Below are 17019 nucleotides of genomic sequence, written 5' to 3'. Positions count from 1 at the left end.
CGCTCCCTCCCGCCAATCGTGCCCCAGCTGTGGCGCCCCCTGGCCGCTCTCTCCTTCGCCCCTCTCGGCCCTCCCCCGCCCCCTCGTGCCCTCGTAGACTCCTCTTTAGCACCAGCTTGGCCCGTGAGCTCCGCTTCCTCTCGTCAGTCCTCCCGCTGCCCGCCGCTGGGAGATTCACCTAAAAGGTCCTAGCCCTGCTGGAGGCGACCCCGCCGCCCCGGCCTGCCGCCCCCTCCCTCGCACACCTCCACAGGCAGGGCTAGCGCTCCTCCACAGGGCGGGTGGCAAAAGCCGCCGCAGCCGCCGCGTGAGGCAGCGGTCACGTGTTGTTTTGCCCGCCACGGCGCTCCTGGAGTGCAGTGGGCGGGGGCGCGGGCCGAGGAGGGAGGGGCTGAGGCGGGCGAAGGAGGGAGAAGGCCTCTTCTCCAAGCCCCCCGCCACCTCCCCCTCGCTCACCTTAAAACCATCGTGCATCACCATGGCGAGTTGCTCCTTCGCTGGCGACCAAGCGACAAGGAGTCTGAGAGCTGCAGCAGCGGCAGAAGCGGCTGCTCTAGCAGCGGTGGCGACCACCCTGTTGCTTTCCTCGGGAACCCCGACCGCACTCATTGGGACCGGGTCATCTTGTCCGGGAGCCATGTGGCTCTCCTCGGCCACTGGCTCCCGGTCAGACTCGGAGTCCGAGGAGGAGGACCTCCCCGTCGGGGACGAAATCTGCAAGCGCGGCTACCTGCGGAAGCAGAAGCATGGGCATAGGCGCTACTTCGTGCTCAGACTCGAGACCGCTGACGCCCCAGCAAGGCTGGAATACTACGAAAATGCCAGGAAGTTCCGGCACAGTGTCCGCGCCGCGGCAGCTGCAGCAGCGGCGGCCGCCTCAGGCGCCGCGGTCCCCGCGCTCATCCCCCCGCGACGCGTGATCATCCTGTACCAGTGCTTCTCGGTGAGCCAGCGAGCCAATGCGAGGTACCGACACCTCATTGCCCTTTTCACCCAGGACGAGTACTTCGCTATGGTGGCCGAGAACGAGTCGGAGCAGGAGAGCTGGTACTTGCTGCTCAGCCGCCTCATCGTCGAGAGCAAGCGCCGCCGCTGCGGCACTCCCGGCGCGCAGCCTGACCCAGAGTCGGCCGCGGTAGCGGCCGCAGCGGCGGCGGAGCCACCCTTCTACAAAGATGTGTGGCAGGTAGTAGTCAAGCCGAGGGGGCTGGGGCAGAGAAAAGAGCTGAGCGGCGTGTTCCGGCTGTGCCTTACCGACGAGGAGGTAGTGTTTGTGAGGCTGAACACCGAAGTGGCCAGCGTGGTCGTCCAGCTCCTAAGCATCCGTCGCTGCGGACACTCGGAGCAATATTTCTTCTTGGAAGTCGGTAGGTCCACCGTCATCGGTCCGGGGGAGCTCTGGATGCAGGTCGATGACTGTGTGGTGGCTCAAAACATGCACGAACTGTTTTTGGAGAAGATGAGAGCCTTGTGTGCTGATGAATACAGAGCCCGCTGCCGCAGCTACAGCATCAACATCGGCACCCACCTGTTAACCCTGCTTTCCGCTAGGAGGCACCTGGACGTGCGGCCGTTCGAGGATGGTGGCTGGCTCAGAAGGTCCCGCTTTGAAGAGTTTTGCCAATTTAGGGTCATCGGTGATGGGGAAGATGAGATGCTCCTCATCAGGTGCTTCGTATCAGCCAGCGAGCCTGTGCATCCCTCCAGGCGAGGAAGACTGCACCTGCCCAGAGTGCGCAGGACCAGGAGAGCGATTTCAGTGCCAGCCAGCTATTTTCGCCATTTAGCCCCCAGCCGGGTGCGTGCCCCAAATCCTGCAGAAGCCCCCAACGACGGAGCTTGCCTGTCTTCTGAAGCACCTGGCTCCCTCTCTGGCAACTCTGGGGAGGAAGGCAATCCTCAGGGCAAGGAAGATCTGGAAGGAAGTGCAGGGGACTATATGCCCATGAACAATTGGGGCTCAGGGAATAGCCGAGGCTCAGGAGGTTGTCAGGGTGCAAGTGGCCAGGGCTCCAGTAGCCAGAGCTCAGGAGGAAACCAGTGCTCCGGTGGGGGGCAGGGGTCCGGAGGCGGCCAGAATTCAAGTGGCAGCCAGGGCTCAAGTAACCAGGGCACCAGAGGAAACCAGTGCTCAGGAGATGGTCAGGGGACCGCAGGTGGCCACGGCTCAAGCAGTGGTCAGGGGGCTGGAGGTGGCCAAGGCTCAGGTAGTGGCCAGGGGCCTGGAGGGGGCAAGGGCTCGGGTGGTGGTAAGGACTGTGGAAGGGGCAAGGGCTCAGGAAGTGGGAAAGACTCAGATGGTAGTGGTGAACGTGGAAAATCTCTGAAGAAAAGATCCTACTTTGGCAAATTAACTCAAAGTAAGCAACAGCAAATGCCACCACCTCCACTACCTTCACCCCCCCCCCCACCAGCTAGGGCAACTGGTGGAAAAGGGAAGTCTGGGGGAAGATTCCGACTTTATTTTTGTGCTGATAGAGGAGCCACAAAAGAACGCAAAGAAGTCAAAGAGGCAGAGACACCAGAAGGTGCAGCTCGGTGTCCCCACAGAGCCAGAGCTTTTGATGAAGATGAGGATGATCCATATGTGCCAATGAGACCAGGGGTTGCTGCCCCTCTCACAAGCTCCAGTGATTATATGCCAATGGCTCCTCAAAATGTCTGTGCTTCAAAAAAGCACCATTCTCGATCACCTTTTGAAGATTCCAGAGGGTACATGATAATGTTCCCCAGAGTGAGTCCACCACCTGCCCCAAGTCCTTCAAAAGCACCTGATCCTAATAAAGAGGATGAATCAAAGGACAACGACAGTGACAGTGACTATATGTTTATGGCTCCTGGGGCTGGTGCAATTCCCAAAAACCCCAGAAATCCTCAGGGCGGCTCTTCCTCCAAAAGTTGGAGCTCCTACTTCTCTCTGCCAAATCCTTTTCGGAGTTCTCCCTTGGGACAGAGTGACCACAGTGATTATGTACCAATGTCACCTGGAAAATTCCTGGGAAGGGGCCTAGACAAAGACGCCTCACCTAATGGGGCCCTCAAAGATGCAGATTTAAAGCCTTCAGTTGAGGCATCCTCATTCTCAAAGCCTGGAGATGGGGGTGCATCGAAGCCTTCAGATGATGTGCCCCCAAAGAACAAAGCTAAGAGAACTAACCGACTTACTTTCATTAAGAAAGGAAATAAAATCAAGCCAAAACCACAAAAGCCTACACATCAGCAGAGAAAAGCAGACAGTTCTAGTGACTATGTCAACATTGACTTCACTAAAAGATATAGCAATATGCCAGCTTCCACTACTCAAGGACTGCCGGTTTCGTGGGGCAGAATTGCTAACATCAGGCGGTCAGCCTTTTCTAATTACCTGAATGTTCAGTTTGGAGGGCCATTTCCAAATCTAGGAAACGACCTCTCGTATCTTTTAAGAGCTATTCCAGGTGCCAACCTCCGATTTCTGGACGGTGCTAGGTGGCCACTTCCTCTTCTTCTTCCCAGTGCTTCAGGTAACAGTGCTAATGAGGAAGAAGGTAACTACATTGAAGTGATTTTCAACCCAGCAATGACACCAGCCGTGCCTTTTGCTGACGGTGCCATTCGCTATGATGCCGAAACAGGTCGAATCTATGTGGTCGACCCGTTTTCTGAGTGCTGTATGGACATTTCTCTCTCCCCTAGCCGATGCTCTGAACCGCCACCTGTAGCTAGGCTGCTGCAGGAAGAAGAGCAAGAGAGAAGACGCCCACAAAACCGCTCGCCAAGTTTCTTGGCAGCTGCCAGAGGCGCTGTTTCGGCTTTACCAACTGACAGCTTCGAGAGAGATTTTTCTGCCTCCGCCGCCGCCGCTTCGGCCAGCGCGCCAACCTTAGCTGTGGGTCGGGCTCTCGCCGCCGCCTCTGCCCTTGCTGCGGCCCCGGCTGTCGGCGCAGCAGCTGCGGGCTTGGAGGCAGCCGCTGGATTTGACTCCGCCTCCATCCGCTGGTTTCAACCTGTTGCTAATGCAGCTGAAGCCGCAGCAATTAGGGAGATCCGAGACACTGCCCGTGGCTCGAACCCCGAAGTCCAAAACCCACCTGCAGACCTTGACCGAGGTGAGAACGGGGGCGGTGAGGCTGCCTCTGCCGCTCCCCCCCCACCACCTCGTCGCCGCGGTCTGGTGCCAAGACCCCCGGAGCCAGAAGATTCTGACAACGATGACACTTACGTGAGAATGGATTTTGCCAGACCTGATAACGAGAAGTTCGACTCTCCCAAAAGAGGTTGGTGATTCTAGAATTCATTTTCCTTAAAGTTAATGGTCATTGCCTAATGAATTGATGCGCTGCTATGTTCACGGTGTTAGGAATAAGTGAGTTAATATTTCATTAGCTGGTGCTATTTGGCATGGAGGATAGAAATCAGTTTTTAATATTCATGCAATACCTTGTGATCTTTGCAAAAACTGAAGTTTTAATCCACTCACAAGATTCTTTATCTGGAAAGAACCGATTGTAATTACAACATTGGCTCTACTTTTTAGAAGTATTTAAAACTAAAGTAGCATGAGAAAGCTTTCAAACATCCTTCACTATCACTAAATGATTAGGCAAAGCAAGACATCGTAAATTGAGCCCCATCAACTCATTTTCAAATGGACAACTAAAATCTGCTTTAGTTATATATGCTCATATTTAAGTAAATGCAAGAATTTAATAAAAGTGCAAAATGCTAAGCAGTAACAATCAACTCTCCTCTTTGGAAAGGATAACTTCCTCATTGGAAAGGTTGTTTTTTAAAAGAAGTCGTTGTTATGCTAGTTTGCTGTGATTTACTGAAGAGGTTCAGTCTCAGTTGTTAGCATGAATGTCCGGAGGGAGAAGAAAACAGCAGGTAATTAAAAGGAAAGAGTATTTGTGGAACATGTTTTAGTGTTAATTTTTGTCTTGTTTTTATTCAGACAAATTGCCAGAAACTCTAAGTGATCCTTTCCTCTGTCACTAGTAGTGACAGGCAAGTCACTTTTTGATGTGCCTCATTTTCTTCATTTGACCCCCCAAAAAGGGTGTGTGATGAGTTGCTAATGGGTATTAATATTGTTTGAAAGGTTTAAAAAATACTTAAAATATCTATTTGGTGTATCTTCTGGGAAATCAAGTAAAGCAATAACAAGGCTAGAGGAAGACCTGACCCCAAGGGCAGCCCATCCTGGAACATGAAAGTTTTTCAAAGGTTACTTTTCCAAAGGATGAAATAAAGCAGAGTAGGAGCTATCAGATTTGGACAGAAAACTTAGAGTGAATTTACTGTATACTTTGTGCAATGTTAGCATCAGTGTGTTTTGAGACATTCTCAAGAAATGATTGCGAAGGATGATGTCTCCATAGTCTCAGCTGCTTTCCCTCTTTAGTAGAATGTGCTTCTTTCCCAGTGAAGGTAAGGGATGGACCCCAGCAGTTTTCATTCCAGTAGTCAGTTTAGTGAAGATTTTTGCTTTGCTTGCTTTGTGGAATGCTTTTGTGATTGGATCTCTGCCCACTGTGCTTGATCAGGCAGAACAAGTCCAGGACTGATCACAACAGTCACCTAACAAGCTCCCCATTTAGTGCAGGTGTAGCCCCTTCCCCCCTTCTCCCCCTGCTATAGAAAACTCTCCATACAAAAACTCACATGTGCAGCACGGACACATTAAAGGGTGATCATTAAAAAGACAAAAGGATGCTTTAGCTTGCCAAAGGATTCAATTCATTGCTTCTTTAAATTGTGAACACATACCCCCAACACACAACACACACACGCATGCACACATACATACACACAGACCACGACCACCATTACCATTTCCAATAATTTAATTCATAATCAGCTTTTCAGGAACAGATCTATTTTATTCTGTAAAGTACGCCTGATAATTGGTCTCAAGCTATTTGAACCAAACTGTTGAAGTCACCTTTTATTATCTTGATGCAGGTGATGCCTAGCTGCCTGTGTTCTGTGGAACTCTGGAAAGACAGTTTTTATAGAAGGTGTCTATATTTTCCAATACTCTGATCTTGGTTTAAGCAAAGATTAAAAATAGTGAAATCTTGTTCCTTAAGTGAACCCTGACTTCTCTAGGATTATCTAGATTCAATGATCAGGATTTTAGTGTGTTACTGATTAATAGCTTCAAGTGACTCTGTATCTGTTTTTGAGATTTAATTCTCTTATTGTTTTGTTGATTAAGGAAAACCCTAACTTCATTGAGTGACTATAGCAAGAAGGGTGTATCTCACAGGGAGGTCACTGCTTAGGTTGAAGAGAATGAGTATGGAAGGACTTTGGAATGTTAAAGTACTTTTTTATGGTGTCATTGGATTAGCACTGAAGTGATGTTCAAACAGTTCAATGATTTATTTTCTTACAAAAATGATTGGTCCTGAGGGTGATTCCTGAGGTATATATACAGAAGAAATTGGAGAGGGGTGCAACCCATTGCAGGGAATGACTTTAGTTATCATTTTAAAGTAAAGCGATATGGTAGAGTGTTGTCTATGGACCAGGCTAGATGATTCTGATTAAGTTATTTTTGACTAACTGCAAAGTTATAGAATAATTTTCACCCATCTCCTGTCTCTCTTCGTCTTCCTATCTAATGTTAAAAAAGAGAGCCTGTGTTAAGAAATAAAAAAATACTTTGACAAGGGACAAAGACACAATCTTTATTATGAGTTAGAGATCTCAAAAGGTAATTTTAATTTATAGAAATTTATGAAAATTTCTCTCAAAAGGCCATTAAATTCGTGCACATAGTAAGTACAATATATGAATTATTACACATCTATTATTACTGTTATTAATGTTATTACATTTAAAAACACAAGGCTAAATTAAAGTCCTTTGTCCTCCAAAGTCCCACTTTTCAATCAGTCTTTAATTTTAAATGGTTTGCATTCTTATAGTTGGGGTGTTTATAGTTATGGTCTGTTTATAATTTTAGTAAAGTGATCTTTATAGATGAGGTCTGTTTATAATTTTAGTAAGGGAGACTAAGGCAGTGAGACAGCTTTTTTCATGTAAGATTAATAGATAATCTTATTTAGCTACAGTCACAGTATATATAAGTATTTTAAAGGCATTTCAAGTCAATTAGAAAGAAGCACCCAGAAATATAACCCAGACTTGACTTTTTCGTAAATGAAATAATTTAAAAGCATTTGTTGAAGATGAAATCTCCACATTTTAAAGACAGGGGTTATAAGCATTAACATTTAGGAAGAGAATGCAGTTCCTTATATGGTTTAGTCCGACTCTTGACCCCATATGCATTTTTGCTTCTTTTTCTGCTTTATCTGATATAGATGTCATAGTTTGAAATGACTTGAAGTGAAAATTTCACTGATTTTTCCATTCAAGAGATAGGAGGATGAGAAGGGCCGCTCTACAAGGGGTGAGAGAATTGGTCAGCCAAATTATAATGTTAAGATTTGGTATTAAAAAGAAAAAAAAAACCACTCCGTAGTAATTAACTTTTGAAATTGTAGACACTGTTATTAACATGAAGGAAGTCATAGCTTCTTTTTAGTCTGCTACTGCCAAAGCCTGTTACTGTAAATTATAGGTGTTGATAGCAAATTGTTTTCATGTTATTAGACTTACTTATTATAAATTACTAGAATAAAAATCTCCATATAGCAAAGATTTCTCAGCCACTCTTAATGGGTCACTTATTTTAGGCAACATTCAACCCCCCAAAATTGGGCAGTCATTTGAAGTAATGAGGTATTTGACCTATAACAATTAAAGAGGACCTCACTCAATTAAAATTAACTAAGGTTGGTTGCAATCATTACCCATTTGCAGTCATTCTATTTTAAGAGTGATGCCTTCAGAGTAAAAATTTAAGCCACTAGCAAAACATATACTTTAAACAAAGACTAGGATTTTAATTAAGCACACCAGAATATCAAACATGCATAAACTTTCAAAGATCTCTTTTGTTCTTTTCCTCTCCTTAATCGCCAAACATCAACTGAAATATTTCCGAGTCATTGGCAGGGAGCTCTTTGGGGAGTGGGAGTCATCTCAGGCTTCTTAGACTGAATAACAACGAAAGTATACATTGGAATACATGCGGGTAGCCAATGTAGGGAGAAATAAGGAATAAATAATGTATAAGATCTAAAAAGAACTGTTGTTAAATTGTCAACTTGTTGATTGAGGGAATGCTTTCCAGTTATATACTGCCTTATAGTTTGCAGAGCAAATTCACGTTATTTTGCTGGTAGACAGTAGGTATTGACCCAAGTTAACAGGGGATGAACTGGAACTGTTATTAGGAATTTTGCCCATGGTCAGAAAGGCAGAGCTAAAAATCAAACCCATACATCTAATTTCAAGTCTAGTGCTCCACCCAGCACACGACACTGCCCTTCAGTCAGATGTTTAATGTTTTTTTTTCTATTGAAGAAAGAATTGGAAAAAATGACAAGTTTTCTTAAGTTTGATAATAGCAAAACTTGTTGTAGGTAACTCATTCAGACCATTATAACTATAGATCATCCACCAAGGTTTGGGTAATTTTCATGGTAGTGAAATGCTTGCTGTGCTCTTAGAATAAAACAATTTGATCTGTACTGGAATTGAATGTTTGAATGTTTTAAAACTGGTTTGGGGAGGAGTTAGCTAATCTTTACTTCTCCAACACAAATAGCATGTGTATCTATTTGTATCCTCAGAAACTTTGAAAGGAAAGAAAGTGAAATAAGGATACATTCATTAAACTTCCAGTAATGGTCATTTCCTTAACTGAAATTAGATTTCCTTGGTTTCCTTAATAATCCATTGATACTCTCCAGTTATAGCAAAAAATCTTTTAAATTATTTTCTTCTTTATGTTTAAAATCTGATATTCTTATCTAAACCATCATGGTGGGCAAAACAGGATAAAGACAGATGAAATAAAAAGTGCTGTAGAAATAGATGAGCTCCATTTGTTTAAAAAGTACAGTCACTTTTGGCGGTCAGGCAAGTAGATTTTAGAAGTCTTGAAAAGCAAATCCTCTCTGTGGGACATAAAATTCCTTGTTTAAAATTAAATTCATTTGGTTTAGCACCTTTTTAATGCTTTAAGACTGTGTAAAAATAGCCCAGACATTTTATTGGCAGTATTGGAAAATCGCTTTTGTAAAATGCTTAATTAAAGCTTGCAGTACGTATGTTTTATCTAAGAGGTGCTGCTGGGCTCTTAGATGGTGAAGACAATTTACTGGAAAACATTTCTGGGTCCTAAATGAGAAATGAGAGATTTAAAAAAAATACTACTTTTTATAATAATGAATTGAATACATTACAACACACTCCATTTTTACCACAGCCATTGGGTTGCTAACTTTAAAGCTGTTGGTAAAATTGCCAAGATATGCTTGCCATAGGAACTTAAAATATATTCTCTAGCAATTCTGCAGTGATAATTGGCTGCACGGCTACAGGTCTTACTTTGCCATCTTCTTTTGGGAATGTAGACTGAGCACTTGAGAAAGAAGACTTTTTAAAGATTTTTAAAAATGTATACATATATCCTATTTTGGGTTTGCATTTTTTTCAATTTTTGGCTAAGGACTTAATTCCTTTTAGAATTAATGGAAAATATGTATTTAAATATTTATTAGTGAAATAAGGACATTACTGCTATTTTTATTCCCACCTTCCTGACACCCCCTTTTTTTAATTATTCATTTTATTGAGATATATTCACATACCACACAGTCATACAAAACAAATCATACATTTGATTATTCACAGTACCATTACGTAGTTGTACATTCATTACCAAAATCAATCCCTGACACCCTCATTACCACACACACAAAAATAACCAGAATAATAATTAAAGTGAAAAGGAGCAACTAAAGTAAAAAAAGAACACTGGGTGCCCTTGTCTGTTTGTTTGTTTCCTTCCCCCCACCTTTCCACTTATCCATCCACAAACTAGACAAACGGGAGTGTGATCCCTATGCCCCCCCCCAATCCCACTGTCCCCCCTCATAAGCCACATTTTTATACAATTGTCTTCAAGATTCATGGTTTCTGGGTTGTAGTTTGATAGTTTCAGGTATCCACCACCAGCTACCCCAATTCATTAGAACCTAAAAAGGGTTGTCTATATTGTGCGTAAGAGTGCCCACCAGAGTGACCTCTCGGCTCCTTTTGGAATCTCTCTGCCACTGACACCCCTTTTTATTGGTTAGGGTTGCTTGGGTGTATTCTGTGTCTTACCCTCATATGCTCTTTGCCAAATTTGTACCCCTAATTTCAAGAAAATGTGTCCTTCCCCAATATTTCCCTGGCTGAAAAGGTGAGGGCCATTCTGGGAGTCCTGTGGGGCCCATGAAGGACTCCTTATTTCCCCAGATGTCACTGGCTCTTAGTTCACAGCCTGCTTGAGCTTAGCTTGCAGGAACAGCCTGCCCTCACATGGATTCTTGTTCGGCAGGTCCAAGGCTTTGCTGCTTGCTCTCCTCTCACTTGTTAGCACACAGGCAGCTGGGGCAGTGATGAAAGCTATTTTCATGTTGAACTGACCACAATATGTTTGATGCTAGCCAGACTTCTGGATTTACTGAATATCCAATTCCCTGTAAATTGTAGTCACTTTAGCTAGTTTTCACAATTTATACAAATAACCTCTCTATGATGGCTAATTTTCTACTTGTAGACTTGAAACTTTGAGAGAATATCAATTAAGTTTCTATCTCTCAATTCATCTTGAAATTTATTCACATGAACACCCACAGTGCCCTTGAAAGTCTGACCAGCAAATGTGATTTCAACTCTTGCTTTTAATAAGTCATGCCTCCAGCCTAGAAAGCATACCAACCCTGTCCTTACCCTCAGAGACCCCCTATGAAGGAAGACTTGATTGTGACTGCAGCTCCAAACATTCCAGCTTCTTGAGTTTAGGGGACACTGTTCCTATTACCATGGCTAGAAAAGATATTTTCCTGGAGTCCCAAATTGAAATTTCAAGTACATCTTCCCACAGAAACAATGTTATAAACGATAGTTGCTTGTAGTCAAAAAAATTCCTCTTTTAGATCAGGAACTGCATGGGTTAAATATAGGCATTTGTAGACTAATCTACAGACCTATCCACCACTTATTTATGACAGTGTTTCTCTGAGCTAATTTATTCTGAGTTTCAACTAAACAATGAACTTCAGAATATGCCTCTTTTGTGAATTGGAGACTGCTTATATTAGAATTCTAGTAACTTGCATTCTTTAAGTCTGCAGTTGCTAGGCAGCAGAGTGAAGTGGCCCAAGGGTGTGTTGGAAGGTAGTGGAGAAGCTGGCCTGGGATGAAAATCCTGTAGTTGATCCCCCGAATAGTTGGTGTCCAAATAATCAAGACTGGAATAGACATGTGTAAATGGTCCAGTGCCTGCCAAGGTGTCAAACAATTTATCTGACCTTTGAGGAGATGGAGGTTTACAGGTGTCATCCATTTCCCTTACAGATTCTTTTGACTCTTCTGTCACAAAACTGTTGCCTCCCTGGGGAGAAGTGTAGTTGATCTTCTGATCTAGGAAGGAGACAATAGTCTGGTATGATTGGTGCTATAAAGACTAGCAGTTATTATTGCCAGTTTCCACCCTTCAGGGGCAACACTTAGATTTTTATAAAGTCCTAGAGAACCATCCTCCTATACTCTCAATAAGGCACCAAAAGTTGTGATTATCTGTTCTTATTGACAAGTAAAGTATAAAAAGTAAAGTTGATCGTTGGAAAAAAAAAAAAAAAACTACATATAAGCCAGAAACAACGCTAAGCTAAATAATATAATTGCATTATCATTGGTTCATTTGTTTTGTTTTGTTTTATGCTTCCATTTCTCTTCATTTCCGTTTGTGGCTTTGCCTTTGAGGCTTTACTTGGTTGCCACTACTTAGGTGATCACCAGTTGATTGCGTGGATAGCATATAGACTAATGAACCAAGTGAAGAATCTTCAAAAGAGCTTAAAATATATATTTTTTGGTTCTAGGTAAATTAGAGTTGAAAAGACAACTAAGGCAGTAAGATTGGGGAGGGTGGTAAGACAATGAGAAAATGACTCGATATATGGTTATAATTTCGCATTTCTCTGGGCAGAGGGACAATTGCAGTTTTGGATTTCTATAGAGACATGTTTATGATTCATATAAAGAGGTCTGGAATGCCCTGGAGGAACTGCCTTCTTGACTCGCCCTGCAAATTTCCAAGGATATTGAGGTCATGTGTGCTTTGTTATTATATTGAAGATTAATGTTCAGATTTATATCATTATATGAATTGAAACAGAAAAGTGTGCTTCATGTATTTTTTTATAAGAAAATGATAACTGCTGGATTTGGGGGGAGGAGTAGGGAGATGTTTTGACCCATCAGTTCACTGAGATTTTCTCTCTTACAGAGAAGTGTATACTTCCATTAAAAGGGGTGGAATTAACTCTCATTAAACAGATTTTTGTTTAATGGGAAAATAAGAATAGTCAACAAAGTAATTATTTACAACCTATCAGTATTGAGTGGGAATAATACATCAAAAACAGACCACATTATTAAAAGCATCATTTATCTTTTTGGTGGTGAGATGATATCAAAATGAACAGGAGACCGATCTAAGGTATGAGTGTCAGCCCTTTGATATTCATTTTGCAGACCATTCTGGACTGAGTGTTAATCCTGAGTTGCTTTCCTTTGCCACCCAGCAAGCTTCTGAGTTACTTCCTTGCACTGTTCTTGGAATGCTCTCAGGGAATGCTAACTCATTTTAATATTGGCCTAAGTAAAACAGGATTATAAAGGCAAATCTGTGGCTCAAATTCCCATGATGCATTAAAAAAGCAAGTTAAATTATTTTTGGATTATCCTGTTTTGGATAGCACTTTCTACTAGCATTGTTAATCAAGAGTTAACCAATACATTTTGTAAAGTAAATGTGAAATTTCACTATTATTTACTAGGTTTTAGTAAATTATCAAGCATCTGTTCAATGCTGGTGTAGGAAAGCAATGGAAACATGGATAAATGAATTTTTAATAGAGCTTCTATCTTTAAAACAAGTAAAGAAAGGAAAAAACACTGTAATATCAACAAATGCTCCTTAATTTCAGGGTTAGTATATAATATTTTGGAGCAGTTACATGGAGCTTAATTTCTATGTTTATGAAAAAATCTGTAAAAAAAAAAAAAGTAGCGATCATGTAGGACAGTAAGAAATCCCCTTTAAAGCAAATGCAGTGTACTATTAGCTATACATATGAACATAATTTTACATTAAAACAAATATCAATTAGGTGAGATAATTTTCTAACCTTAAATTTCTGTTAAAAAAAACATTTAGCTGATAGTATCTGCAAAATTCTTTGATCCTAGTCTAGACTAATTTTGCAGCACATAACTGAGTTGCTAATATATACTCTCTTACAATTAAACTATGGCTATCACAGACACCTTTCATCTAAGTAAACTAGATACCTAGAATCTAGAATTTCCTAAACCCACCACTGACAGGAAAACCTAATATCTTTACTAATCTACAACAATTATTTTTAAACCTTTTAATGTGGAGGAATGGCCAGATATAGTGAATAGTGACTAATAGCCACAAGTAGGTTAAAATGTGTGCTGTCAGTTTAATAGAAGATCCTGTGATTGAAGCTTACTCAATGGATGCTTTCCATTGATTCTTTGAGTTTGGCCCAAGGGAAATAGCATACTTGGTACTTTGATGTGACCCAAATGTTAAAGTAACACTGGCTCCCATAATCAATTTCCATTTATCCCCCTCTCTTCTCCAGTCTAGGGTTCTCTTCTATGAACCTGATCACCCTTCCCGCCCCACCCCCAACCCGATGTTGCACTGTCTTAATAGGCAGAAGGCCAAGAGAGTAATACTGGGATCTCTTATTAGACAGTTTGGAATTTCAGTCAAGCCTCTGTGCAGGTGTGACTTCACTCTTTGCAAAGAAAATCAGTGATTGAGTGTGGAGACCATCACCAAGGCTGTGCTTAAATACTTTGACTTGTGCCATATAATCTGATGAAGGCATAATCAAGCATGCAGGAGAAGGGAAAAAACCCTTTGTCCGCCCAGTGCCTGGCTCACTTGTTGGCCCCACCGGGAGGAAGTAGAACAGTTCCTACACAGGCAAAGCTGCTCTTCACCAGAAATGTCAGAGCTACAACCTGCTTGGGGCAAAAGGAATAACTGTCATCTTGTCTTTGCCGGGCTTGTGCTGGTGTTCCTCACAAGCAGTCGGCAGAAGTGATTATGCATGTCCATGTTAAGGCACTCGCCTCAGTATGTCTTTCCAAAGTTACTAGTTACATTTTCTTTCGTTTTTGTTTTGTAACAAGGTTGGGGCGGGAGGTATCTCTTCACACTTTAATTCTGAAAGTAACTTTTGTTTTGTCATCCTTTTTTTCTAGAGTGATTCCATTGCCACAAAAACACAATTTAGAGAAAAGTGATGTTAGTCTACTCCAGATCTGCCTACAAGAAAGAAAATTCAGAGGTTTCTGAATATAAAGCCACCATAATTTCTACAACCGTACAAATGGACACTGGCAATTGCATGGTCCTTTCATACAGGTCATTTGTACTGCTGCCTTATGGATCCAGTGATTTTGAATTAAGGGTATTCACACTGTGCTTTGTTTTTGTATTCTGGTTTCCCTCTCTGTCTCTTTGTAAGGAAACAAATGCTATCAAAGCGATCATCTCATACCTCTTTCCTTTCCCTTTTTAAAAAAAAAAAGTCATTTACAGTATGTGTAAGATGTGGCCATATCAATTTTAATGATGTTAAAATACTTAGGTTTAACTTTGAACTTGAAAAACATTTAAACAAAGGCAGATGAAGAAAAAAGTTATGTTCATGAGAAGGTAGGTATGATCTGGGATCTTTTTATTCTTAGTAGTACATACACAAAACATTTCTTGATCAAAGAATTAAATGTCAACTGAGCTGATATCTTGATGGGGTATCTCCAGTATTTGAAAGACAGAACCAAAGAACAGATTATCTCAGTTCTTGCTCATTAACAAAACTGCAACATTCTGTCCGCATTTAATGTCAAATAAATTAATATCTTGATTGAGCATTTCTAACTTGAAAGGCAGAACTGAGGAACAGATTGTCTATTTGTTCACATACAGTATTGTGACGGTTTGCTTTCAAATCAATAGAGCATTTCAAAACCTATTTTTCTTTTTCTTTCCTTTTCTTTTCTTCATACATTTTACCCCTACAAGAAGCAAGGTTCATAAAATGTCTCCTCACAAGGCCCCTTTTCTGTTTCTCTGGGCCTCCCTCCTTTCACCCTCCATTCTTCCCCTCTATCTGACACACCCTCTCCCTCCTATGCCCAGGACTCCTATAAAGAAATCAGTTTCCCATATTCAGGAAAGTAGTGTGCAGTTACCAATCAATATTCTAACTAAAACTCAAGCCAGAAGGAACCTCTTATTAGGCCTTGTTTCCCTTTGGACAGTGAGCCTATTATAAGATGTACCAAATAAAAAAAATCAGAGCAAGCTTCCCTTCCTTTATTTGCTTGCCTCTGATGGAAACTGAATTAAGATTTTAGGAACCTGGACCTTTGAGAACATGACACTAACAGGTGGTGATCACAGAGGATAGGTACAAAGGTCTTGAAACTTGCTTAGAGCTTTGTTATGTAGTGGTGCACAAATCTTAGCTTGTTGCACCATCACTGGCAAATCTCACCATATCATAGATGGGTATGAGTATTTGTATAAGTGTGTGAGTGCTGGTGTGTGTGTGCATGCACATATTGTATGCACACCTGTGTGTACCTGTATACATGTGATTGTATGTACCCATTGTGTGTAACTGTCAAAAAAATTGCTTCACATTTAATGTGCAACTTTCGGAGTAGTATAATGTTTATCTAAAGTTTCTCACCACTCGGTTTTGATATCTTTGAACGTGTACTTCTATCTTTGAGCAGGCTTATAGTACATGTTGCTAAACTAACTTTTCTGAAGAACCGAGTTGACTTCTATTTTTTTCCTTGCCTATCAACCAAAGGGAGGGGTGGGGGACTCGTTTTTGTTTTTCCTTGTGAATGTGCTGAGGAGAGGATTTGGCTACAGTACCAATCACTGCTCTGGTCACTGCTAGTGCATCAACTTTATCAGTTCCTTCAGACTCCTCTCTTTTTGCAACCTAATCAAATTGTGTGGCTTTTGTTTTGTTATGGTAACAATGCACTCTTTAGGCAGCCTTTTCTCGAGTCTCAAGCCTTCTGTCACCTTTTTTTTTTCAAGTAAGTTAAGTCATAATCGTTCAGAATTGTGGATAAAAAGATTATTTGAGGGAAAATGCTATATCACTTTATTTTCACAGTAGGTTCTGAGGCTGCCAGCCGACAGGGTACAGCACAGATGCAACACTTGCTGAATAAATGAATGGGAAACCTCATACACAACAGTACATACAAATAGTAACAGGTACAAATAGTCACAAGTACTGCATAACAAATATGCAAATCTTTTTGACACTACGTCTTAGTTTACAGACACAATTTATTCAGTATTTTGCTGGAAGGATCTTTTTAGAATATGTGTACCAACATATCACTTACCTTCCAGCTACCAGTTTATGCTGCTGTTTAGAAAAACCAATGATGGAGTGATTTTTTTTGTGACCTCTATATTTAATTTGGTCGCAGGCATAGTCATTTGGTCAGTAAGAACTAAAACTTGACAGTTTCGAAAGTTTATTACATTTGCAATTTCTGCTTCACATATCTGCTTTGAGTTGCTCTGGCTTTGTCTTCCTTTATAAATACTCTTATACTTGCTTTTCTTTGTAAACATCTCATTTGCGGTTTTGGGAGACAACCTTGCAACTCTGTATAATGTTTTATATATGTATGTGTGTGTATATATATATATATATACACACACATAGATATATCTGACTTGGCTTTCCATAGAGGTACTTGCAATAAATGTGTTCATGTAAGTTATTGGTGTGGAGACTCATTTTTTCATAA

General features: G+C 41.7%; 1 protein-coding gene across 1 annotated transcript; it reads left to right on the top strand.

Annotated features, from left to right (window-relative positions):
* Positions 1 to 462: 462 nt before the first annotated feature.
* On the top strand, positions 463 to 16976 carry IRS4 (insulin receptor substrate 4). Its single transcript, XM_037821697.1, has 2 exons — positions 463 to 4256; positions 14425 to 16976. Exons 1-2 carry the CDS (start codon positions 479 to 481, stop codon positions 14427 to 14429), a joined length of 3783 nt encoding a protein of 1260 aa, XP_037677625.1. The 5' UTR covers positions 463 to 478; the 3' UTR covers positions 14430 to 16976.
* Positions 16977 to 17019: the final 43 nt, after the last annotated feature.

The sequence above is a fragment of the Choloepus didactylus genome, chromosome X (assembly GCF_015220235.1).
Source record: "Choloepus didactylus isolate mChoDid1 chromosome X, mChoDid1.pri, whole genome shotgun sequence".
NCBI classification, from domain to species: domain Eukaryota; kingdom Metazoa; phylum Chordata; class Mammalia; order Pilosa; family Megalonychidae; genus Choloepus; species Choloepus didactylus.
Note: the sequence above shows the minus strand (reverse complement) of the source record. Positions and strands in the feature narration are given on the sequence as shown.